The 24,860-nt window shown below is 37.8% G+C and overlaps 1 protein-coding gene across 1 annotated transcript in view; it reads left to right on the top strand.

Moving 5' to 3' along the window:
• SEC63 (SEC63 homolog, protein translocation regulator) overlaps positions 1-24,575 on the top strand; it is a 71,641-nt gene extending 47,066 nt beyond the window's left edge. The window contains exons 15-21 of the mRNA XM_080806029.1: positions 91-150; positions 350-523; positions 4,421-4,579; positions 8,644-8,745; positions 12,180-12,278; positions 22,363-22,467; positions 23,487-24,575. Coding sequence (XP_080662155.1) covers positions 91-150; positions 350-523; positions 4,421-4,579; positions 8,644-8,745; positions 12,180-12,278; positions 22,363-22,467; positions 23,487-23,630 — 843 coding nt within the window. The 3' untranslated portion in view covers positions 23,631-24,575. The remainder of the gene's footprint in view (positions 1-90; positions 151-349; positions 524-4,420; positions 4,580-8,643; positions 8,746-12,179; positions 12,279-22,362; positions 22,468-23,486) is intronic.
• Positions 24,576-24,860: the final 285 nt, after the last annotated feature.

A 24,860-nucleotide genomic window follows, 5' to 3' on the forward strand; every position in this document is an offset into this window, starting at 1 on the left:
GTTAAAAAACTTATTGGTCATCTATTTTGAAAGATTACTTTATCTGAAAGGTAAATATAGGTTGATAGACTTCATATTTTTTTTCCCTAGGAAGTATTTGAAAAGGAGCAGTCTATTTGTGCTGCAGAGGAACAGCCAGCAGAAGATGGGGTAAAACTTGATTTTTCTTACCTCTCTTTCCTGGTGAAGGAAGTGTTTTGTTAGGTTTTCTGATTGATTTATATTGTGGGAGAGTAATTCAGTTTGTGAAAGCATTTGGTTTAGCCATTTTTATCTAAAAATTACTCTGACTCCCAAATGAAACTATTGCTATAAACTTCTGAGCGTGTATGTGTGTTGTGATTTATAGCAGGGTGATACTAATAAGAACAGGACAAAAGGAGGATGGCAACAGAAGAGCAAAGGACCCAAGAAAACTGCTAAATCAAAAAAAAAGAAACCGTTAAAAAAAAAACCTACACCTGTGTCCTTACCACAGTCAAAGCAACAGAAACAAAAACAGGCAAATGGAGTTGTTGGGAGTGTAAGTTTATTACTGTTATCATCATTATCTTTGAGTTATACACTAAAATATTCAAATCCTATGTGTTTAGCTCCTCAAATTTTACATATGTATGTACCTGTGATACCCAGATTAAGACAGAAAACCTTAGCACCCTAGAGAGCTCACTTGTGTCCCTTCTTAGTCAGTGACCCCTCCATCTACCTCTACCTTCCAGTTCTGGCTGTTATCACCATAGATTACTTTTGCTTATTCTTCAACTTCATTTAAGTGGAAATATGTTTGTCTTGGTTTCATTCAGCATTATGTCCGTGACACTCATGTGTGTTGTGTGTAGCAGCTGTCCATTCTTTGTGTGTATGTGATACTCCATCTTCTGAATACACTAGTTTTTCTATCTGTTCTGCAGCTGGTGGACATTTGGGTTGTTTCTAGGTTTTGCCTGTTATTGAATAAAAATGCTGTGCTTATTCATGTACATGTCATTTTGTGGACATTTCATTGTCTTGGGTACGTACCTAGCAGTGGAATAGCTGGGCCATAAAGTAAGTGTGTGGTAGCACACCGGAAGATCCTGTTTTCCAAAGTTGTGCTAGTCTGTATTCCTACTAGCAAAGCATGAGTTCAGTTGTTCCGTATCCTCACTAATGCTTGGTTTTATCACTCTTTTTTATTAGAACCACTATAGTGGGATCTGTAGTGGTATCTCTCTGTGTGGTTTTTATTTACCTGATAACTAATGATATTGAGCATCTTTTCATATATTTAACCAGTCATTTGAATGTCCTCTTTATCTATTGGGTGGTCTTATGGATTTGTAGGATTCCTTTATATATTCTGGATATGAGTCCCTTTTTACTCTCTTAATGGAAACTTTTGATGGTACTTAATTTTAAGGAAGTCTTTCATTGATTTTATGGTTAGTGCTTTTGAGTCCTGTTGACATTTCTGCCTATCAACGATTTTAATATTTTATTTATTTATTTGAGAGAGAGCGAGTGAGTACAAGCAGAGGGAGAGGGAGAAGCAAGCAAGCTCCCTGCTCAGCAGGGAGCCCAATATGGGGCTCCATCCTATGACCCTCAGGTCATGACCTGAACCCAAGGCGGATGCTTAATCGACTGAGCCACCGAGGTGCCCCACAGTATTGAGTCCTTTTATTCATAATCATGCTTTATCTTTATTAACTTGGATCTTCCTTAATTTTTTTCTCAGCAGTGTTTTGTAATTCCCAGTGACAGAGGTATGACACATCTTTCATAAGATTTACCCTTTTGTATTTGATACTTTCTGGTGCTATTGCAAAAAACATTAAAAGAAACCCATTCTTCAGTGTTTATTGCTGGTGCATAAAGTTACAGTTGTCTTCTAAATATTGACCTTGTATCAAGAAGTCTTGAACTGACAATATGGGTATACCGTGTTTTATTGTGCGTCAGTTTCTTGCACTTGGCAGATACTGCATTTTTTACATATTGAAGGTTCATGGCAACCCTGTGTTGAGCAAATCTGTCAGCATCATTTTTCCAGCAACGTTTGCTCATTTTGTGTTTCTGTCACATTTTGGTAATTCCCTCAATAATTTCAAACTTTGTATTATTGTATTTGCCATGGTGATCTGTGATCAGAGATCACAGCTCGCTGAAAGCTCATATAATGGTTAGCATTTTTTAGCAGTAAAGTATTTTTTAATTATTTTTTTAGACAGAATACTGTTTGCATGCTTAACATACTATAGTATAGTGTGAATATAACTTTTATATGTAGTAGGAAACAAAAAAAGTCATTTTGACTTTATTGCGATAATCTCTTTACTGCCATGGTCTGGAACCGAACCTGGAATATATCCAGGGTATGCCTGTGATTCCGACCATCAGTAGGTACTTTTAGATTTTCTGTGTACACAGTCATGCCGTCTGGGAATAAAGACAGTTTTACTTTTTTCTTTAATCTTTTTGCTTTTTCTTCCTTTCTTACTGTATTGGTTGAAACTTTCAGTGTAATGTTGGTTAGGTGTGAGGACAGTGGTCACCCTTGTCTTCTTGTTTATCTCCAGGAGAAAGGGAACAAACTACTAAGTGTGATGTTAGCTACAGGGTTTTTGTAGATATTCTTTATCAGGTTTGCTGAGAATTTTTATCTTGAGCAATACTGAATTTTATTAAATGCCATCTCTCCATTTGTTGAGGTGATGGTGCGATTTTTCTCCTTTCTGTAATATAGTGAATTATGTTGAAGCATTTAGAAATTTTAAACTGTCCTTGCATTCCTAGAACAAATACAACGTATTATCCTTTTTCATATTTATCTAGATTTCATTATATTTGTTTAGGATTCCTACATCTATTTTATTTTATTTTTTTCCTACATCTATTTTTATGAGAGAATATTGTTTTCATTTCTTGTAAATACCCTTGCCAGGTTTTGTATCAGGTTTATGCTTACCTCATTAAACAAGTTAGGAAGTATTCTTTCTTTCTCTTTTTCCTGGAAGAGTCTGTATAAGATTGGGTTTGTTTCATATTTGGAAGAACTATCTAGAGAAGCCATCTGGGCTTGGAGTTTTTAAAAAGTGTTTTTAGTTTTAGAGTACACTTCTTTTTCTTTTTTCTTCTTCTTCTTCTTCTTCTTCTTCTTCTTCTTCTTCTTTTTTTTTTAAAGATTTTATTCATCTACTTGACAGAGAGACACAGGGAGAGAGGGAACACAAGCAGGAGTAGCAGAGGGAGAGGGAGAAGCAGGCTTCCCGCCAAGCAGGGAACCCAGTATGGGGCTCGATCCTAGGACCCTGGGATCATGATCTGAGCTGAAGGCAGACGCTTAATGACCGAGCCACCCAGGCGCCCCTGGAGTCCATTTCTTTAACAAATTCTTCTTTTTTCCTTATATCAATTTTAGTAAATTATACTTCCCAAGGAATTTGTCCATTTCTTCTAAGTTATCAAGTTTATTGACAGAGTTATTGATATTGTCCTCTCTTTGTAATTTCTTTTGGATCTGTACTAATGTCTCTTTTATTCCTATTATTGTATTCTCTTTTTCCTTTGCTCAGTCTTGCCTAATAAATCTTCTCTCAGTTTTATTAGTCTTTTCAAAGAACCAACTTTTGGTTTTGTTTAGATTTCCCTTTGCGTATCTGCCTTCTCTTAAATTGATTTCAGGTCTGTTTTATTTACTTTGAGTTTTTTTGTATTTAATTTGCTGTTCTTTTTTCTTCTTGAAATGGATTAGTAAATATTTCGTCTGGGATATTGGCTTTCCTTACTACATTATGCTGTATCAGCTATAGAAGATAATATTAAATTCTCAAAGCAGTACTTTTCTATGAGCTTTCCATTTCCTCATCTCAAATAAAATACATTGTATTAGTGGGGTGCCTGGGTGGCTCAATTGGTTGAGTATCTGACTCTTGTTTCTGCTCAGATCGTGATCTCAGGGTCATGAGATGGAGCCCTGTATCCTCAGGCTCCGCGCTCAACAGGGAGTCTGCTTGAGATTCTCTTTACCTTTGCCCCTCCCCCCTCACTCATGCCACATGCGTGTGCTCACTCTCTCAAATGAATAAGTAAATCTTTAATTAAAAAAAAATATGTATTATATATTTGATGTTTTGAAAGATGAGCCATGTTGCCATTGTGGTAGTAGTATACTTTATGCTTTAAAGATAAAACATTTTTTATTTTATAAACATGAAAAAAAAATAAAATAACTAACAATAGACAAATAAGCCAAATGTTAAAGTCTTTAGTCTGATTACCACATATTTATAAATACGTGTGTTTATAATTCTTTAAAATTCTGTATGAATAGTGAAATTATAATCTTTAGCTAATTTAATTATAATGACATTAAGTTAGCTTCAGGGACTCAGAATTCGCTGAGATATTCAGAACTTTTGTGGTTGCTTTTTTCTTTCAGGAAGCTGCAGTAAAGGAAGACGAAGAAGAAGTTTCTGACAAAGGCAGTGATTCTGAAGAAGAAGAAACCAATAGAGAATCCCAAAGTGAAAAAGATGATGGTAGTGACAGAGACTCTGATAGAGAGCAAGATGAAAAGCAGAACAAAGATGATGAAGCAGTAAGACTTATAGGTTTAAATAATTAGAATTATATACCTCTGATAGTTACATTTTTTGTTTTTCATTTGTGTACTTGTTTGTATGTTTGTCTTAAATAACACCAGTATATTTTATAATCTTCTCTTATTTTGCAAGAATGTTTGTGGGATGGTGGCCAGAATTATAAAGAAGAATAGTTTCTAACAAGGATTTGGCTCTCTTAATTTTCTTAAATCTTAAATTGCTGTTAGTGTAGGATGCAGATCTGAGGTGAATTCAGTTTTGTGTCTTACAGTAATTTTCACCATTGGAGCTGAGTCTGCAAATCAATTAGGAAAGGTGGGTTATGGTCTAAGCAGTTACTTAGAAGAGTCTCTCAAAAGTTCCAGGTAGTGTTTAAAAGTAAAGAAACGTTACTGTGGACTCTAATGTCAAGAGGTTGGTTAAGGAGAAGACTAACATTTACAGAATGCCCCTTGTTTCAAGAGGTATATAAGACATTAAGGAAAGGAGGAGTCTCTTAGGGACTTATTAAGATTGTGAGGGTAGGGAGAATAGAAAAAAAAATCTCATGGTGAGGCATTAAGTTGCACCTGATTTTTGGATGGGTTGTAGAAAAGAGGGTTTGGTGCACAAATAATGGGTCCTTAGAGACTTACTGCAAATTATCTGTAAACTGATCAACCATTCCTTTGTTTGTGTTGTTCTGTTTTTTTCTGACTGGGCTAAAAGTTACCCTTGTGGATTAGGAGAGAAAAGGGGATTCCCTGACTAGCCTGTGAGGCACAGGTAGAGGCGGAAAAGAGGATAAAAAAGTAAAGGGCAAAGGATAAAAGTATAAGGAATTGCAGGCATGCCTTGGAGATATTATAGGCTTAGTTCCAGACCACCACAATGACACCAACATCGCAGTAAAGAAAATCAAATGAATTTTTTGGTTTCCTAGTGGATATAAAAGTTATGTTTATACTATTTTGTAGTGTAGTCTAACATACATGCCTTAACAACATACATGCTTTAATTAAAACATTCTTTATTGTTAAAAAATGCTAACCATCATCTGAGCTTTCAGCGAGTTGTAAACTTTTTGCTGGTGGAAACTCTTGCCTAAGTGTTGATGGCTGATAACTCTTCAGTGGTGCTTTCTGAAGGTTGGGGTGGCTGGGGCAGTTTTTAAGTAAGATGACAAAGTTTACTGCATTGACTGTTCCTTTCACAAATGATTTCTCTGTAGCATGAGTTGCTGTTGGATAGCATTTTACCCACAGTAGAACTTCCAGAATTGGAGTCAGACCTCTGAAATCCTGATGCTGCTTCATCAGCTAAGTTTCTGTCATATTCTGAATCTTTTGTTGGCATTGCAGCAGTCTTGACAGCATCTTCACCAGGAGTAGATTCCATCTCAGGAAGCCACTGTCTTTGCTCAGCCATCAGAAGCAGCTCCTCATGAGAGCAACCTTTTCTCATGAGATGGCAGCAGTTCAGGCGCATCTGCAGGCACCACCTCTAATTCCAGATCTCTTGCTGTTTCTACCACATTCGTAGTTACTTCTCCCACTGGAGTCTTGAACCCCTCCAAGTCATCCATGAGGGTTGGAATCAGCTTCTTCCAAACTCCTGTGAATACTGATATTTTGACCCTTCACATGAATCATAAATGTTCTTGATGGCATGTGAAAGGCTGAATGAGAAGATTTTCATTATACTTTGCCCAGATCCACCAGAGGAATCACTCACTGTGTGTGGCAGCTGTCACCTTAAAAAAAGTATTTCTAAACTAGTAAGACCTGAAAGCGGTAGTTATTCTTTTGTCCATTTGCTGTAGAATGGATGTTGTGTTAGCAGGCATGAACACAGCATTAATCTTACTGTGTATCTCCGTCAGAGCTCTTGGATGACCAGGTGCATTGTCAATGAGCGGTAATACTTTGAAATTTTTAGTAGTTGGTCTCAACAGTGGGCTTAAAATATTCAGTAAACCATGTTGTAGACAAATATGCTGTCCTTCAGGCTTGGTTGCCATTTAGAGAGCACTTGCAGAGGAGATTCTGCATATTTCTTAAGGGCCCTAGGATTTTCAGAAAGGTCGGTGAGTAATGGCCTTCACTGAACATCACCAGCTGCATTAGCTCCTAACAGGAGAGTCAGCCTGTCTTTTGAAGCCAGGCATTGACTTCTCTCTAGCTCTGAAAGTCCTAGATGGCATCTTCTCATTTAAGGCTGTTCTTCAGTATTGAAAGTCTGTCATGTAGTGTAGCCATCTTGGATTCTCTGAGCAGAATCCTGTGGAGAGCTTGCTGCAACTTCTGCCCCCGTGCTTGCTGCCTCGCCTTGCCTTTTCCTGTTACGGAGGCACCTTCTTTCCTTAGACCTCATGAACCAGCCTTTGCTGGCTGCAAGTTTTTCTTCCGCAGCTTCCTCACCTCTCTTAGTCTTGATAGAGTTGAAAGGACAGGTCCTTGCTTTGGATTAAGATTTGGCTTAAAGAAATATTGTGGCTAGTTTGATCTTCTGTCCAGACCCCTAAAACTTTCTCCATACGTGCACTAAGGTGGTTTCGCTTTCTTACCTCTCATGTCTTCCCTGGAGTGGCACTTTTAATTCCCTTCAAGAATTTTTCCTGTGTATTCACAACTTGGCTAACTGTTTGGCAAATGAGGCCTAGCTTTCAGCCTATCTCGGCTTTCAACTTGCCTTCTTCAGGAAGCTTAATCATTTCTAGCTTTTGATTTAAAGTGAGAGACTCAGCTCTTCCTTTCACTTGAACACTTAGAGGCTATTGTAGGGTTATTAATGGGCCTAATTTCAGTATTGTTGTGTCTCAGGGAGGCCCAAGGAGAAGGGGGAGAGATGGGGAACAACCCATTGTTGTTGCAGTCAGAATACACATGTTTATTGACTAAGTTTGCCATCTTAGCAAATATAATAAAAAGGCTTAAAATATTGCAAGAATTACCAAAATGTAACACAGAGACTCAAAGTGAGCAAATGAGTGCTGTTGGAGAAATGACAGCAATAAACTTGCTCAACACAGGGTTGCCACAAACCTTCACCTTGTGAAAACCACAATATCTGCGAGGCACGCAGATGTGCAAAGGACAGTTAAGTAAGGTATGCCGTAATGTGGTGGGGAGTTTGCCATTGGGAGTGGTGGGGGAAAACAAGGATGACTTTTTAGCAGTTGCTGGCCCTTGGCTGTTTTTGTACTTTGGGAATTAAATTGATTGCCAAGAAATTAAAGCCTATTAAGGGAATTATTTCTCCAGGCATGCTTTGAGAAAGAGTTGACATACTCCTTTCTGAGTATAGTATTAGGATTAGGAGAGGTGACAGACTAGTTTCTTTAGATACCAAAAATACATTCATTCAGTTGTCAAATAATTATATAAACAGTTATTCATTATCTGTCACACGGCAAGCACTGTGTTTGATGAGAGAGGAATGCAAGCCAAATGTAAAACAGTTTCTGCCCTTGAATGGATAGTAGGCTAGTGTGGAAGGCAGACATGTAAGTAAACATTAGGGTACAAAAGAGATTATGCACAGTTTGTGCAAGGTACAGTGATAGCACAAAGGAGGGAATGATCAACTCAGTTGAGGGAGATTTCTGGTATTCAGGAGCTCCTGGTTTAGGTTTTAGCAGCTCCTCAAGAAATAATAGTAGGAATTTGCCAGGTTAGAGAAAGAGAAAACAAAAATCCAAATATGGTTTAGGAGGAGTGAAACAGCTTGGTGAGAAGTCAAGGTAGTTAGAAGTGATAAGAATAGAAAGTGCAAAATAAATAATAATAATAATAATAATAATAAAAGAATAGAAAGTGCAAAGAGACAGGCAGTGACAGGAGACTGAAGAGATTGGCCCAGGTCAGATCATGACTGTGTAGTTCATGCTAAAGGGCTTAGATTTGATTTATGAAATGATATGTTGTAACAGTTTTGAGCAGGGAAATGATCAGGTCTGTGGGACTGAACTCGGTGGTAGTTAGCATTGTCAGGAATAATAGCTGGAAGAAGGATGGAAACTCTTCAGTGAGAACAATTGAAAACATACTTGATTTCAAGTGTTTGATTTTTACTTTACTAGGAGTGGCAAGAATTGCAACAAAGTATACAGCGAAAGGAGAGAGCTCTCCTGGAGACCAAATCAAAGATAACACATCCTGTTTATAGTCTTTACTTTCCTGAGGTGAGTTATTCATGTTTTCCTTACTCCATTTACTTTCTCGTCAGGTATTTTTCAGTTGCTTGTTCTCCCTCTGTGGTGTATACTGGCTCAAATGTGCTAAAGATGATCCATTCTTGATAGGCCACATTATGAAGGATCCCTTTCAGTGCGAATCAGATTTAGTGAACGTGTCATTTAATAGGGGGATTGTTAACTCTGTAAGTACTTCTGCGGTTTCCTGGGCTTCTGTCTTTTCTGTGCCTGGATGACTGGAGGTTGTGCTGATGATTTCTCTTTAGCAGTTCAGGCAGTCTTTCAGACAAGTACGTATTTTGTCCTCATCGTAGGTCTACATGGCTTTTGTGAATCCCTCACGTCTATCAAGTTTTGGGTAGGAAGAAAAAAGTTCTTAAATATTTTTCTCATGGGTTTTCTCTGATGGTCCTATACTGGCCACCTGGAGCCATTACAGTTCCTCTGGCCCTCGTAATTGCCCCAGTCCATGGGAATAGCCAATGGCTGTGGGACCAGCTAAGTTTGGTAAAAGTTGAGAGTGGCTGAGCCCCAAGCTTAGGACAGATTGATCAGTGCTCTTTGTTCTCTTGTCCTTATTTGGTTTGTGCTTTTGGCCTGCTCAACTGTGGATGTTGAGTTTTTTGTCTTTCCAATGAATTTGGGAATTGCATGAGGTTTTGCTTTTGCCACGGTTCTGTCTATGGCCAGAGGTCAAGAACTGATTGTCTCTTAGTTCAGGGAAGCTGTTCCACAGACTGCTTCACAGCTTTGCCATAGAACCTTCTGCTCAGCACTCATGTTTGGCAGGTGATTTCATGTATAAATCTGCTTTCTGCTTTAGAATGTCAATCCAGAGTTGCTGGGGGCTGCTGAAGGCAAAATTCCCAAGTAATTTGGCTTTCCTAGTAATAAATGAATGGTTCTGCACAGACTGTTGTTTTGACTTGGAAAGAAGTCAGCCCAGGATTCCACGTTAACGCGCTTGCTGATCTTCTGGCGTGTCCTGAGCTCTAGCCCATCTGTTAAAGGCATTTTGCCCATTGCAGTAGTAGCCTGCCAACCCCAAGGCTCCCGAAGTCAAGCGAGTGAATTCCACTCATTGATTGGCTTTAAAAGTGCCATGGGATGTTATAAGCTGCATAATTTGTACCCTTATAACAGACAGTTCATTTTAGACTGTGCTTAGTTAATAAGCAAAACGTTCATTCACTGCCTTAGAACATTTAGCCTTGAAAATGCCTTTTTCTAATTTAAGCTACAACTGCACTGTAAACATCTCAAAGTACCATTTATCAGATAAAATTTATTTAGGATTTTCCTAACATCTACCTGTCTACCTTCCATGTACCTACCAGACTACCCTAACAGCCTTACTACCCACTTAAATTGCTTAAAGTTTTATGATTATAATTGACTTACATGTTACTGAAACTCATTCAATGGTGAGGAATCTCACCCAGCAGAAAAACTGTTATATCGAAAGTACAAATAACTCATGCTACAACGTATTTTCCACTTTTACTATGTGCATCAAAGAGTCTGTGCATAAGTACAGCATAAATATTCTTGAATGAATTCTTGAATGAATCTCATTTTAATCAAGTAACCTGGGAGATCAGAGGGAAAGACATTCTCTTAGTGAAGAGGTAAAGAAGAATTGCACATTCTTGAGTGCTTCTTATATTACATATATGTTCTGGTAATGAGATTTCAGAAAATGAAATGTCAGAACTAAAATGATTGAGGTATCTACCTCATTTCATTACTAATCATGATTATCATTTTTTAAGAAGATTTTTTTATTTAATTGACAGAGCGGGCTTGTGCACACAAGCCGCGGGAGGGGCAGAGAAGCAGGCTCCTAGCTGAGCAGGGAGCCCACGACAGGATGATGCGGTGCTCGATCCCAGAACCCTGGGATCATGACCTGAGCCAAAGGCAGATGCTTAAGGACTGAGCTGCCCAGACACCCCCATGATTATTATTTATCATGATCAGTGTTCTAGACATTCTAACATTGCTTGTATTATCTCAGTTCATCCTCACAACACGTCCCAAGTTAGGCACTCATCATTTAACAGAGAAGAAAAATGACATTTAGCGAAGTGAAATAGTCCAGGTCTGTGTGGCTTTGAAACAGGAATTGGCTAAACAACAGCCTGCAGACAGGTCAGCCTCCCTGCCTGTTTTATGAATGATGTTTTATTGGAGCACAGACACACTCATTGTGTTCATGTTACTGTGGCCAAGTTGAGTACTTGTGACTCAGACTCTGGCCTGCTTTGAGTCCATTATGTTTTTACCCACTTTGTGTATGCAACACATGGAGACAAACACACATATATACACATATATCTATTGTGGTAGTCCCCCTTGGGTTAAGCAGAAGTTAGATTAAACATGTACTTCTGACTTACTTATTCTGCTTATTAATGTTGTTGTAGTGCTTTGAAGTTTACAAGAGTTTTTAGTTGACCTTAGTGTAGCATTCTTAGAAAGATAATCAAATTTTAATGTCTTGTGGATAAAATAAAATAGAAAGTGTGAGTGATTTTGGCTTAAAAAGACATTTCCCTATGATACTATTTTCAGTAAAAAGTTATTTTTTTTAACTTTCTTTTGGATAGTTGAAAATTTAGAACTGTCTAGTGTTGTTTTGGTTGAGTATTTACAATAGAATAGAGTTTGTTTATTCTTCAGCTCCAAAACATTTTCTTTAAGCCATTTTAGAAAGCTGTCTTCCCTGACCAGTTCTTAAGCAGTGGATACCAAGAGATGACTAAACAGTTACCGATGTGTCCCACATAGCAGTACTCACTGAGCACATTGAAGCTTGGTGCTTCCAGACTGTGTGGACTTCTGTGGTAATTTCTTTACTGACCTCTTTTTCTATTCCTAATCTTTCATGAGGTTCTACTAAAAATGCTGCCCTTATTAAAATCATATGCAGTGAAAAGTATAGATAGACTTTTAAATCTGAGATGCTCTATTATGAGTGATATATTTTAATGATTTCTGATTTGGTTGCCCAAGTCCCTTTCACTCCTACTTTCTGGCTTTTGCTTCTTACTAGGTAAGATTACCAAGATTATTTGCTAGATGATTTTGTAGTGTGGTTTATAATGTTTTATTTTTTAGGCTGTCTTTTGTCATTTAAGGCTAATACAGGGGTTTTTAATACAGAGGGCCATCATTAGGGCTTTTTAATGGGCCATTTGAAACCCCCAAATTACATGCAGAATTCTTTTGGACAGCAGATCTACAAATGGTTAAGAATGATTTATTCATTCAGTAAATATTAAATACCTATTTTGTACCAGGCACTGTATCTATGCTGGAAATACTGCAGTGATAAAACCAGAATAATATGTCTAAGACGAAGCAGAACAGTTATTTCTCTAGTTCTTTCTGATAACATAAACTTTTTTTTTTCTTTGCAGGAAAAACAAGAATGGTGGTGGCTTTATATTGCAGATAGGAAAGAACAGACATTAATATCTATGCCATATCATGTGTGTACACTAAAAGATACAGAAGAGGTAATTATCCAACAACATTATTTCAGTTTTTACAAACATATGGCATCTCACCATCATGCTTCTTCATAAAGTCTTTCTTAGAAGTCAGCTTGTCATATTTGGCTAATTGTATTTTATTTGTTAAGGCATATTTTATAACTGTTCTCTAGTGTCTTTTGGGAGTAGCCGATTAGAAATTTATACAGTGTTGTTAAAGGTAGGCAACTTGATCAGTGTTAAAAACTTGTTTTCAACTTATTTTTGGGAGTTTTCACTGTTAGTGTCTGAGAACATACGCCTTTTGTTCTCCTGTCCAGAACTTAATTGTGTTTTACAAAAATTTATGATTTTTATCCTCATTGGATTAGTGCTAAGGTAAATATCTTTGGTCTTAAAAACAAATTTAAGAACTGGTAATTAGATTTTTAGAATCCAATTTTTGATTATGTGGCATTATTCATTGTTAATGTCATCACTACTGTATCATTGTGATGAGCGTGTTTTATCTGTTTATCTTGTTTTTCTTGATTGTTTCATGCTACTTCTCTAGAAAGAGAAAGGTTTTTTAGAATTTCAAGATAGTTCTGTGATATTGATTTTTAATCCAAAAGTATTTTTCCCCTTTTATAACCAAGTAGTAAATGTATGAAGTAGTTTGTTGTTGTTTATTTGACACTTAGAGTTAATGTTAGCTTAAAGGATATTTCTTGGATAGAGCAGTTTTATTACTATTTTTTAAATTTAAGTTTTACCTATTTTTGAGCAGATAATAAATTCACCTAGTTAATATTTCATAAGATACACAAAAGTGCATCCATTGAAACATCCCTCTCAGTCACCCATTTTTCTTCCTGGAGGCCAATGATGTTAAACAAAATTTTTGTGTATTCATGTAATATTGTATATAAATTACAAGGAAATATACATATGTATTTTCTCCAATATTGCATACAAAATAGCATATACCTTACCTTTTTCTCTCTGATCTTTTATTTTAAAAAGTTTCAAACCTATAGAAATGTTGCAAGCATACTATTATGAACTCCCATATCCTTCATCTATACTGATCAGTTAACATTTTGCCTTATATTTAAGATAGTTTAATATCTTCCTCTGCATGTGTGCCTGTAGACATCACGACATTGTAACCCTAAATACTTAAACATGTATCTCCTAAGAACAAAGGTCATCTCCTGCATAAGCCCAGTTAAATTACTATATTCAGGAAATTTAACATTGATATGGTATTTATCTAATGTGCAGTCCATATTCAGATTTCCTTAATTATTTCACTAATGTCTGTTATAGTTTTTGTTTTGTTTTCAAAATTCAGGATCCATTCAAGGATCATGCATTGCATTTGGTTGTCAGTCTTCTTTATTCTAGAACTCTTGGTGTTTTGTTTTTAAATTTTTCATGCCATCAAAATTTTTGAAGAGTCCAGGCAAAATATTTTGTAGAATATCCATCAGTTTAATTTGTCTCATTGGTTAGTCATGATTATATTCATCTTAAATATTTTTGGCAAAAATACTACATAAGTGATATAACCTTCTTATGGGGCACATTATATCATTTTGCCCCACACTGGTGATACAGTGGTTAGACATTTAATTAAGGCTTTTCTCTATTTATAAGAGGTATTTTTTTCCTCTAATCTTTCAGGTAATACTTGGGCATATTAATGTTAATATTCTCTACTAGTCTTTTATCTGCTCATTTTAATATACATTGATGATTCTTGCCTTAATCACTTTTTACTATGCTACTTATACTTAGCGTAAGTGTAAATTTTGTATCTCAGGAGTGAAACTGAATGTCTTCCAGTGTATTTGAATTGTACTTATTTTTATGTCTGTTTTTGACCATTGTTCATTTTTGTTGAGTTATTGGTCTTTTAATTGGTTTGGGGAATTGTTTTAAATGTTACATCCCTTTGTGATATTTGTTGCAAATACTTCTCCCCAGTTTGTTTTACTATTGCAGTTGTTTTTACCAAGCGAAAGTACAAACATTATTTATTTGGGTTTTTTTTGTAGTGTGATTTAGTAATTTTTTTCTTTTATGATTTCTGGGTTTTGTGGTATATTTAGAAAATCAATTTGTGAGATTAATGTTAAAAAATAATATTCCCATGAATTTTTTAGTTCATTTTTCCTAGTTGGTTTTTTTTAATATATAACCTTGCCTACAAAATCTGGATTTTGGAGATTGAAGACAGATCACCAGAACATCCAAATGCCATCTTAATAACTTATTCTTCCTTTGTATGAGTGGAAACTAAATTTTTTCCTTAAGTTTTTATTTTAATCACCTGGTGCTCATCACAAGTGCACTTCTTTTTTTTTTTTTTTAAAGATTATTTATTTATTTGACAGACAGAGATTACAAGTAGGCAGAGAGGCAGGCAGAGAGAGGAGGAAGCAGGCTCCCCGCTGAGCAGAGAGCCCGATGTGGGGCTCGATCCCAGGACCCTGGGATCATGACCTGAGCCGAAGGCAGAGGCTTTAACCCACTGAGCCACCCAGGTGCCCCCACAAGTGCACTTCTTAATCCCCATCACCTTTTCACCCATTCCCTGCCCACCTCCTCTCTGATAATGATTGGTTCTCTGTAGTGGAGAGTCTGTTTCCTGGTTTGTCTTTCTCTTTTTTACTCCCTTTGCTCATTTATTTTGCTCCTTAAATTTCACATATGAGTGAAGTCTTACAGTGTTGTCTCTCTCTCTGACTTATTTCACTTGGCATTATATGCTCTAGCTCTATCCATGTCATTGCAAATGGCAAGATTTCATTCTTTTTCTGTGGCTGAGTAATAGTGCATTGTATGTATGTGTATACCCCATCTTTATCCATTCATCAGTTGATGGATATTTGGTCTCCTTCCGTAATTTGGCTATTGTAAATGCTGCTGTAAATACAGGGGTGCATGTATCTCCTTGAGTTAGTGGGGTTTTTTTTTTTTTAAAGATTTTTTTATTTTACAGAGAGAGAGAGAGCAAGGGGAGGGGCATAGGGAGAGGGAGAGAGAATCCCAGGCAGACTCTCTGCTGAGCACAGAGCCCAGCATGGGGCTTGTTCCATGACCCTGAGACCATGACCTGAGCCGAGACCATGACCTGAGCCGAAACCAAGTCAGATGCTCAACTGACTAGCCACCCAGGTGTCCCTGAATTAGTGTTTTTGTACTTTTTGGGTAAATACCCAGTGATATGATTGCTAGATTGTAGGGTGCTTCTGTTTTTAACTTTTTGAAGAACCTCAGTGGTGTTTTTCACAGTGGCTGCACCCATTCGTAGCCCACCAACAGTGCAAGAGGGTTCTGTTTTCTTCATATCCTTGGCAATACCAGTTGTTTTTTATGTTTTTGATTTTAGCCATTCTCACAGGTGTGAGGTGATATCTCATTGTAGTTTTGACCAGTGTGTCCCTGATAAGTCATTTTGAGCATCTGTTCATATGTCTGTTGGTCATCTGTATGGCTTTTTTGAAGCAACGTTCATGACTGCACCACAGTCGATACATCCAGCTACATCTGTTCAGCCATCTCTCACCAAAATGACTAGGAGGAGGAATGCCCAACAGAAGAAAAATTCAGAGGCTGGGCCTTCTGCAACAGAGCTAATGGCTGTCGACATAGACAATATGTTGGAAGGGGAATTCAGGCTAACAATTATCCAGGCAATAGCTAGGTTGGAGAAAGCCATGGATGACAAAATGGAATTGATTAGGGCAGAACTGAAAGCCACTAGGAATAATGTTCACCATGTTCTCAGTGAGTTCCAATCTAATCTAAATTCTCTAAAAGCTAGGGTAACTGAGACAGAAGATAGAATTAGTGATCTGGAGGACAAACAGATAGAGAGAAAGGATCAGGAGGAAGCCTGGAACAAACAGCTTAGAAGCCACGAAAACAGAATTAGGGAAATAAATGACGCCATGAAATGTTCCAATGTCAGAATTATTGGAATCCCTAAAGGGGAGGAGAAAGAAAGAAGTCTAGAAGATATAGTAGAACAAATTCTCCATGAAAATTTTCCCAATCTCACGAATGGAACCAGCGTTCATGTACTAGAGGCAGAACGGTCTCCCCCGAAGATTATAGAATCTCGAAAGTCCTCGAGACACCTGATAGTAAAAATGAGGAATCATAATTGTAGACAGGCTCTCTTGAAGGCAGCGAGGACAAAGAAGCTCCTTACATACAGAGGAAAGCCCATCAGAATAACGTCAGACCTGTCCACAGAAACCTGGCAAGCCAGAAAGGGCTGGCAAGATATATTCAGGGCACTAAATGAGGAGAACATGCAGCCAAGAATACTTTATCCAGCAAGACTGACATTCAAAATGGATGGAGAGATAAAGAGTTTCAAAGACCGGCAAGGCTTAAAAGAGTATGCGACCACCAAGCCGACACTGCAGGAAATATTAAGGGGGGTTCTATAAAAGAGGAAAAATCCCAAGAATATCATTGAACAGAAATATATGGAGACAATCTACAGAAAGAAAGACTTCAAAGATAACATGATGTCAATAAAAACGTATCTATCAATAATCACTCTCAATGTGAATGGCCTAAATGCGCCCATAAAACAACATAGGGTTGCAGATTGGATAAAATGACAGGACCCATGCATATGTTGTCTACAAGAGACCCATTTCGAACCTAAGGATACACCCAGACTGAAAGTGAAGGGATGGAGAAGCATCTTTCATGCCAATGGGCCTCAAAAGAAGGCCGGGGTAGCAATTCTCATATCAGATAAATTACATTTTAAACTAAAGACTGTAGTCAGAGATACAGAAGGACACTACATCATTCTTAAAGGGACTATCCACCAAGATGATCTAACAATTGTAAATATCTATGGCCCCAGTATGGGAGCAGCCAGTTATATAAGAAAACTATTAATCAAGATAAAGAGTCATATTGACATGAATACATTAATAGTAGGAGATCTTAATACACCTCTCAGTAATAGATCATCCAAGCAGAAAATAAAGAAACAAGAGCATTGAATGACACATTGGACCAGATGGGCCTCATAGATATATACAGACTGTTCCACCCTAAAACAACAGAATACTCATTCTTCTCAAGTGCACATGGAACCGTCTCTTTTGTCCATTTTAATTGGAATACTTGTTTTTTGCGTATTGAGTTTTATAAGTTCTTTATATATTTGGATACTAGTCCTCCCCCCCTTTTTTTTAAGATTCACTTATTTGAGAGAAGAGGGAAAGAGAGCAGGAGGAGGAGCAGAGGGAGAAGGGAGAGAAGCAGACTCTTCTGAGTCTGGCTGAGTGAGGAGCCTGACACAGAGCTCAGTCCCATGACCCTGAGATCATGATCTGAGCCAAAATTGAGAGTTTGGACACTTAATCAGTTGAACCATCCAGGTGCCCCACTGGTTACTAACCCTTTATCAGATAAATCATTTGCAAATATTTCCTCCCATTCCGTAGGTTTTTGTTGATTGTTTACTCTACAGAAGCTTTTTTATTGTGATGATGCCCCAATAGTTTATTTTTGCTTTTGTTTTCCTTGCCTCAGGAGACCTATCTAGAAAAGAGTTGCTGTGGCCAATGTCAAAGAAGATATTGCCTGTCTTCTCTTCTAGGATTCTTGTGGTTTCAAGCGTCACATTTAGGTCTTTAATCCATTTGAATTTATTTTTATATGTAGGATAAGAAAGTGGTCCAGGTTCTTTGGGCACGTTGCTGTCCAAAACCATTTGTTGAAGAGACTTTTTCCCACCAGATACTCTTTCCTGCTTTGTTGAAGATGAATTGACCATATAATTGTGGGTTTAATTTAGAGATTTTCTGTTCTGTTCCATTGATCTATGTGTCTGTTTTTGTATCAGTACCATACTGTTTTGATCACTTCAGCTTTGTAATATAACTTGAACTCTGGAATTGTGATGCCTCCAGCTTTGCTTTTCTTTTTCAATATTACTTTGGCTATCCAGGGTCTTTGTGGTTCCATATAAATTTTAGGATTATTTGTTCTGGTTCTGGAAAAATGCTGTTGGTATTTTGGTAGGGATTGCATTGAATGTGTAGATTGCTTTGGGTAGTGTAGACATTGTAACAATATTTGTTCTTCCAATCCAGGAATCTAGAATGTCTTTCCATTTCTTTGTGTCTTCAGTTTCTTTCATCAGTGTTTTATAGTTTTCAGAGTATAGGAATAAACGTCCTTGGTTAGATTTATTCCTGGGTATTTTACTGCTTTTGATACAGTTGTAAATGGGATTGATTCCTTATTTTCTCTTTCTGCTGCTTCATTTTTGGTGTATAGAAATGCAGCAGATTTCTGTACATTGATTTTGTAGCCTGCGACTTTATCAGTTCTAGCAGTTTTTTGATGGAGTCTTTGGGTTTCCTATGTATAGTATGATGTCATCAGCATATACTGAAAGATTTCTTTCTTTCTTACCAATTTGGATGCCTTTTATTTCTTTCTGTTGTCTGATTGCTATAGCTAGGACTTCCCGGTACTATGTTGAATAAAAGTGATGAGAGTAGACATCCTTGTTGTCTTCACGTTAGGGGCAAGGCTCTCAGTTTTACTCCATTGAGGATGGTGCTAGCATTGGAGTTTTGCATATATGGCTGGCCTTTATTATGTTGAGGTATGTTCCCTCTACACCTACTTTATTAAGGGTTTTTTTGGTTTTGTGTTGTTTTGTTTTTAAGTAGGCTCCCCACCCAGCACAGAGCCCAGTGCAGGGCTTGAACTCATGACCCTGAGCTGAGATCAAGAGTCAGACATTTAACTGACTGAGCCACTCTGGTGCCCCTTGTTGAGGGTTTTTATCATGAATGGATGTTTTACTTTGTCAGATGCTATTTCTGTGTCTGTTGGAATGATCGTATGGCTTTTATCCTTTCTCTTATTAATGTGATGTATCACATTGGCTTGAGAATATTGAACCAACCTTGCAACCCAAGAAAAAAATCCCACTTCTTCATGGTGAATGATTTTTTAATGTATTGTTGGATTCGTTTTGCTAGTATTTTATTGAGGATTTTTGCTTGTTTTCATTAAAAGTATTGGCCTGTAGTTCTCTTTTTTTGTGTTATTTTCATTTGGTTTTGGTATAAGGGTAATGCTGTCCTCCTAGAATGAATTTGGAAGTTTTCCGTCCTTTTCTATTTTTTTGAATTGTTTGAGAATAGGTAGTAACTCTTCTTTATGTTTAGTAGAAATCTGGTCCTAGACTTGTTTTTTGATTACTGGTTCAATTTCTTTGCTGGTTGTCATTCTGTTCAAGTTTTCTAATTTCTTCCTGTTTTAGTTTTGGTGGGCTATATGGCTCTAGGAATTCATCCATTTTTTCTAGGTTGTCCAATCTGTTGGTACATAGTTTTTCATAATAATCTCTTATAATTGTATTCCTGTGGTGGTGGTTGTTAATTTCTCTTCCTTCATTTGCAATTTTATGTATTTGGTCTTTTCTCTTTCTTGATAACTGGGTAGAGGTTTATCAGTTTTATTGTTTTTTGTTTTTGTTTTTAAGGACCAACTCTTGTTTCATTGATCTGTTTATTGTTTTCTTTAGTCTTCTGGGTCATTAATTTGTTCCTCTGCTGCTTCCACCCTGCCATTCATTCCATCAAGTGTGTCTAATTTTTTTATTGAGCTCCTTATCTCTGCTATGTTATTCCTTATCTCTGTGTTAATGGTCTCACTGATGTCTTCCACTCCTCACTCAAGCCCTTGAGTGAGTATCCTTATGATCTTTGCTTTAGGTTCTCTACCAGGCATGTTCCTTACATCTGTTTTGCTTAGCTCTTCTGCCATGGCCTCATCCTTTTCTTTCTTTTAGGAGAGATTCCTCTGTCTTCTCATTTTGTCTGTGTCTCTGTGCCTGTTTCTCTGTGTAGGAAAGTCAGCTATGTCTCCTGTTCTTGAGAGTAATGGCTTTACTTAGAGGAAGTCCTATAGTGCTCTACAGTGTAGTGTCCCTTGTTCCCTAGGGCCTGGTGTCTCCAGTCTGTGCTGTGTGGGCTTTGCTTTTGTGTTCTGGCTGCTTTATTTTTCAGGCCAGTTGTCTGCAGAGGGTCCCTTTGCCTCTTGGTGGGCAATGTTTGGTCCCTGGCCTGAATGTGGCAAGTTTTAACTAGGTGTGTTCTGGTCTGCTTGTGAAAGTCCTGTTGCCACCACCGTGGGAACTGAGGCCCTGCCAAACTTGGGGCCCACTGTGCTGGGACTGAGGCAAGTGTGACTTCCAGGAGGGGTGGTTCCACTGGAGTACAGGTGTTGGGGGGCTTGGTATAAGCAAGTTAGGTAGTGAGTATCGGCCCATCGCTGCTTCCTGCAGGTGGCCCTATCTTATGCTGAGGGGTGAGGGTAGGGGTAATGGCCCCAGAGGGGTCTCTCTGTGGTGCCCTCTGAGATGAGTGAATACCCTCCCCACTGTGTGCCCCATGCGCTTTTCAGGTCGCTGTTTCCATGCTGTATGTCCATGGACCATTTGCCCTGACTTTTCTCCGAGAGCAGCCCCAGTGCCCTCTGAGCTCTCCCAGAGCCAAGCATGCTGACCTTTAAAACTTGGGGCGCCTGGATGGCTCAGTCAGTTAATTGTCTGCCTTCGGCTCAGGTCATGATCCCAGAGTCCTGGGATTGAGCCCCACGTCCTGCTTTCTGCTCAGCAGGAGCCTGCTTCCCCTCTCCCTGTTGCTCCCCCTGCTTGTACGCTCGCTCTATCAAATAAATAAATAAAAATCTTTATAAAAGGAATAAATAAAGCTCCAGGCTTTAAGCCCTGCTGGTTGCAAGAATTCCCGAAATTTGGGCTCTCTTGCTCTCTAAGCCCATTGCTATGGGAATTCCTTTTCCCCCTTGCACTCCCCGGTGTGCTAGGTTGTCTCATGCCCTTCTCTCCAACTGCCGCTCCCTCCCTACTACAGTGGCCATGATCCATTTCTCTTCCAAACTGTCTCTCTACACTTCCTACCTTCTTCGACATGGCCTCTTCTCTCTCTCTCACAGCCCTTAGCTGTTTGATTGCCGTGGTATTTAGAATGATTAGATGGTATCTAGTTGTGTTCATGGGATGTTGTGAGCCTAGGGTTCTCCTACTTCCCTGCCATCTTCTTTCCCTGGAATTGAAAGTTTTAAGAATTTGTAACTCTTTGTGTATGGAGCTTATGATTTAAAAGGAAATAAGTATCTTCTTGACATTTTAAGGCACTAGGCATGTTTTTAAAAAATTTCTTTCATTTGAGTATAGTTGACATACAATGTTACATTAATTTCAGGTATATAACAGTGATTCAGCTTCTCTATTTGTTATACTATGTTCACAATGAGTATAGCTATAGCTACTGTCTATCACCATACAGTGCTATTACAATATTATTGACTCTGTTTTCTATGCTGTACCTTTTGGTTACATGACTGACTAATTCCATAACTGGAAGCCTGTATTTCCCATTCCCCTTCACCCATTTTGCTCATCCCCTCATCCCCCCCAACATTCCCTCTGTCAACCATCAGTTTCTTCTCTGTATTTATAGATCAGGTTCTGTTTTTTGTTTGTTTATTCATTTGTTTTGTTTTTAGATTCCATATATGAGTGAAATCATGTGGTTACTTCCAGCACTGGGCATTTGTAAAGGAAAAACTCATCTCTGTGTGTTTCTCATTTACTCACACTACTGTCACACAACACTTTTGACACCAGGTGTGTGGGTTTTTCCCCACACCAAGCAGGTGTCTCTCACACCAGCTGAGTGTCCTGCATCTTAGCTCAGTGCTGGCACTATATATCTGGAGTTAGCATCAGATCCCACAGGGTAAGGGTTAGGTCTTAAGGTCTTAAGGTCTTCCTTAAGACTCCACCCCCCAACCCCTCACCACGTGCTTCAGAATGCCAGTTGCAAGTCTCAAGTTGTCTGTACTTCTGACCAGCTGGCTATGAATTGGGGTTTCCGTGATCCCCTCCTTGAGTCTGATAATTTGCTAGAATGTCTCATAGAACTCAGGGAAACACATTTACTAGTTTATTATTAAAGAATATAATAAAAGACCTAGATGATGTTCTTTCTTCCGTTTCTCAAAATACGGATGTTAAGTGCTGTTCTTTTTCTTCTAGGTAGAACTGAAGTTTCCTGCACCAGGCAAACCTGGAAATTATCAGTATACAGTGTTTCTGAGATCAGACTCCTATATGGGTTTGGATCAGATTAAACCCTTGAAGGTAAGAATAGTGACTCTTCAATAACTATGGTTGCCTGTTTGAATGCATGCTTAATATACTAGGAAAGCATTTCTGGATCTGAAATGTAGAATAGTAGAGGGAAAAAGATGTCCTCTCATACTTTGTATATGATACACTCAGTGGTCTACTCTTTAAATAATAAACTAAACTTGTTGAGCTAAAGGAGCGTAATGCTTTAGAACCTTGAGTATAAACTATTAGACTGATTTAGAATATTAAATATAGATTACTTAATTGATACTCCTAATGTCCTCTAATATACTGTGACTTTATAGGGCCTTATCAACTAGGTTCTGGGTTTTGGGGGGTTTTTTGTATGTTTGTTTTTTAGAAAAGTACACATATTTTCCCACAGATTCTGTTGGAGTGTTTATTAGTTTCTGAGATTAGTTTGTTTTTAATCATCTTATACACTGTATCTGAAGCATGTTCCTGTCAGTGTTTACCAGTTTCACTTGAAACCATAAAAGGCCTTCTGTTTTGTAAACTCTGTTGGAGTATTGTTGCGTGGTGCACTGGAGTCCCAAAGTAAAGGGAGCTGGGAGAGGCAGGCCTGTGTTTTCCCGCAAGGGTTCCGTATTTCTTTCCATTGCTTATAGAATTTTACTTTATGAGTATGGAGGCTGCAAAATACCTTTTTGAAAGTCACACTTGAGTTTTTCTTCTCTCAGCAGACTTATTAAGACATCAGACATACTAAGACATAACTCAGTGTTCTTGCTCAAGAATCACAATTAGTCTTTCATTGTACGGAATTAATAGTATAGCTTCTATAGAATTAAAATGTCAAACCGTATTAGAAATTTGACTGTATTTGTATGTTAGTAGATTACCTTTTTATTTCTGGGATGAATATCTATTTTAAATAAATATGTTAAATTTAGAGTTAACAACCATTTATGGTCTATTTCTTTATAATTGCTGTGGTCAAAGAAAACTTTTTCTTTATCAGATATTTCCCAAAATTTCTGATGTCTGCATTTAATTCTTCTTTGTAGTTGGAAGTTCATGAGGCTAAACCTGTACCAGAAAATCACCCGCAGTGGGATACAGCAATAGAGGGGGATGAAGACCAGGAGGACAGCGAGGGCTTTGAAGATAGCTTTGAGGAGGAGGAAGAAGAGGAGGAGGATGATGACTAAGCCGTGCTCTGAATGGACCACAGTATTTGCAACTCTTTGCTGTTTTGGAAGTGTATAATAAACCAGAAACAGTGCGGAACTGATGTTGAGGGAGGTGTTAGTTCTTTACTAGAAATGGGTGCATAATATAACTAGGCTGTGGGGAAGCCTTGGTACAGTCTGAAAAACGCTTCAGGCTTGTTAAATCCTTTCAGGTATGGGATGGTGCATTTATTTCATCGGCAAACGATAATAAACCCTTTGTTATAACTGTCCAGAGTGTGGGCTATGTATTATCTGATCAATTTATGGTCCCAGTAAAAGTAAAGGTACATGAGAACCAGTCTATTAAGTGAGCAGTTTTTCTTTGTTTAGCTTTAGTTTTCAGCAAACATTAAAGTGTGATAAACACCACACAAATATTTTAAGTAACATCTGCTCAAGTTTTAATCTTTTGTTAAGCTCTGTCATTCATTTATTGACATTTTGCAGTGATACAAGACTATTTATAACAGCTCCATTCATAGCTTTAAACTTTTTATTTTTACCTGTCTTGGTCATAAGTTGGCATTCTGTCACATTCCACATAATATAGAGGGCTACATTGGGGAATTTCCTTTTCTTAATTGCCCAGAGTTATCAGACAGATTATAAACATGGCTTTTAATGGCTTAAAACATTTTTAAGCCTCTATTTTAGCAGATCAGTGCAGGATCTAATTCTTTTTATAAGCTATAGGTCTAAAAACGATTGTGGGACCATATGTTCTCTGATGTTGGTGACTCATGTTATTAAACCTTTTTTAAAAGGTTCACTATAAAAGCTGAAATACATTCTTAGCTTTTAATCTACCTGACTCAGAAGCCTTTTAAGGAAAAAAAAAAAACATAACATGCAAAGGAGGCATCTTTTTGTATTCATTTTGGACTCCTGTCAATAAAATAGAAGTTTGACTCATTTTACGTTTGTAATGGTGTGTGTCTTTTTACTTCCAGGGAAGGGATATAATAGGATAATTCACACTCTTATTTTCAACTAAAAATTTAATAATGTACTTTACTGCAGAAGTGATCGCTATTTCTGTATGGTATAGAGAAACCCGTGTGTGGGAGGAATTTCCCCCTTACCCATTGCAGCCCAGAAGGATAGTGCTTATAAAGAGTAGAAATGTATACATGATGAAACATTGAGGTAAGATAAATATTTTTATCACTAGATACTGAAGAAGTGTATGTCTGTAATATTACAGGA

The sequence above is a fragment of the Martes martes genome (assembly GCF_963455335.1).
Source record: "Martes martes genome assembly, chromosome: 6".
In the NCBI taxonomy this organism is placed as follows: Eukaryota; Metazoa; Chordata; class Mammalia; order Carnivora; family Mustelidae; genus Martes; species Martes martes.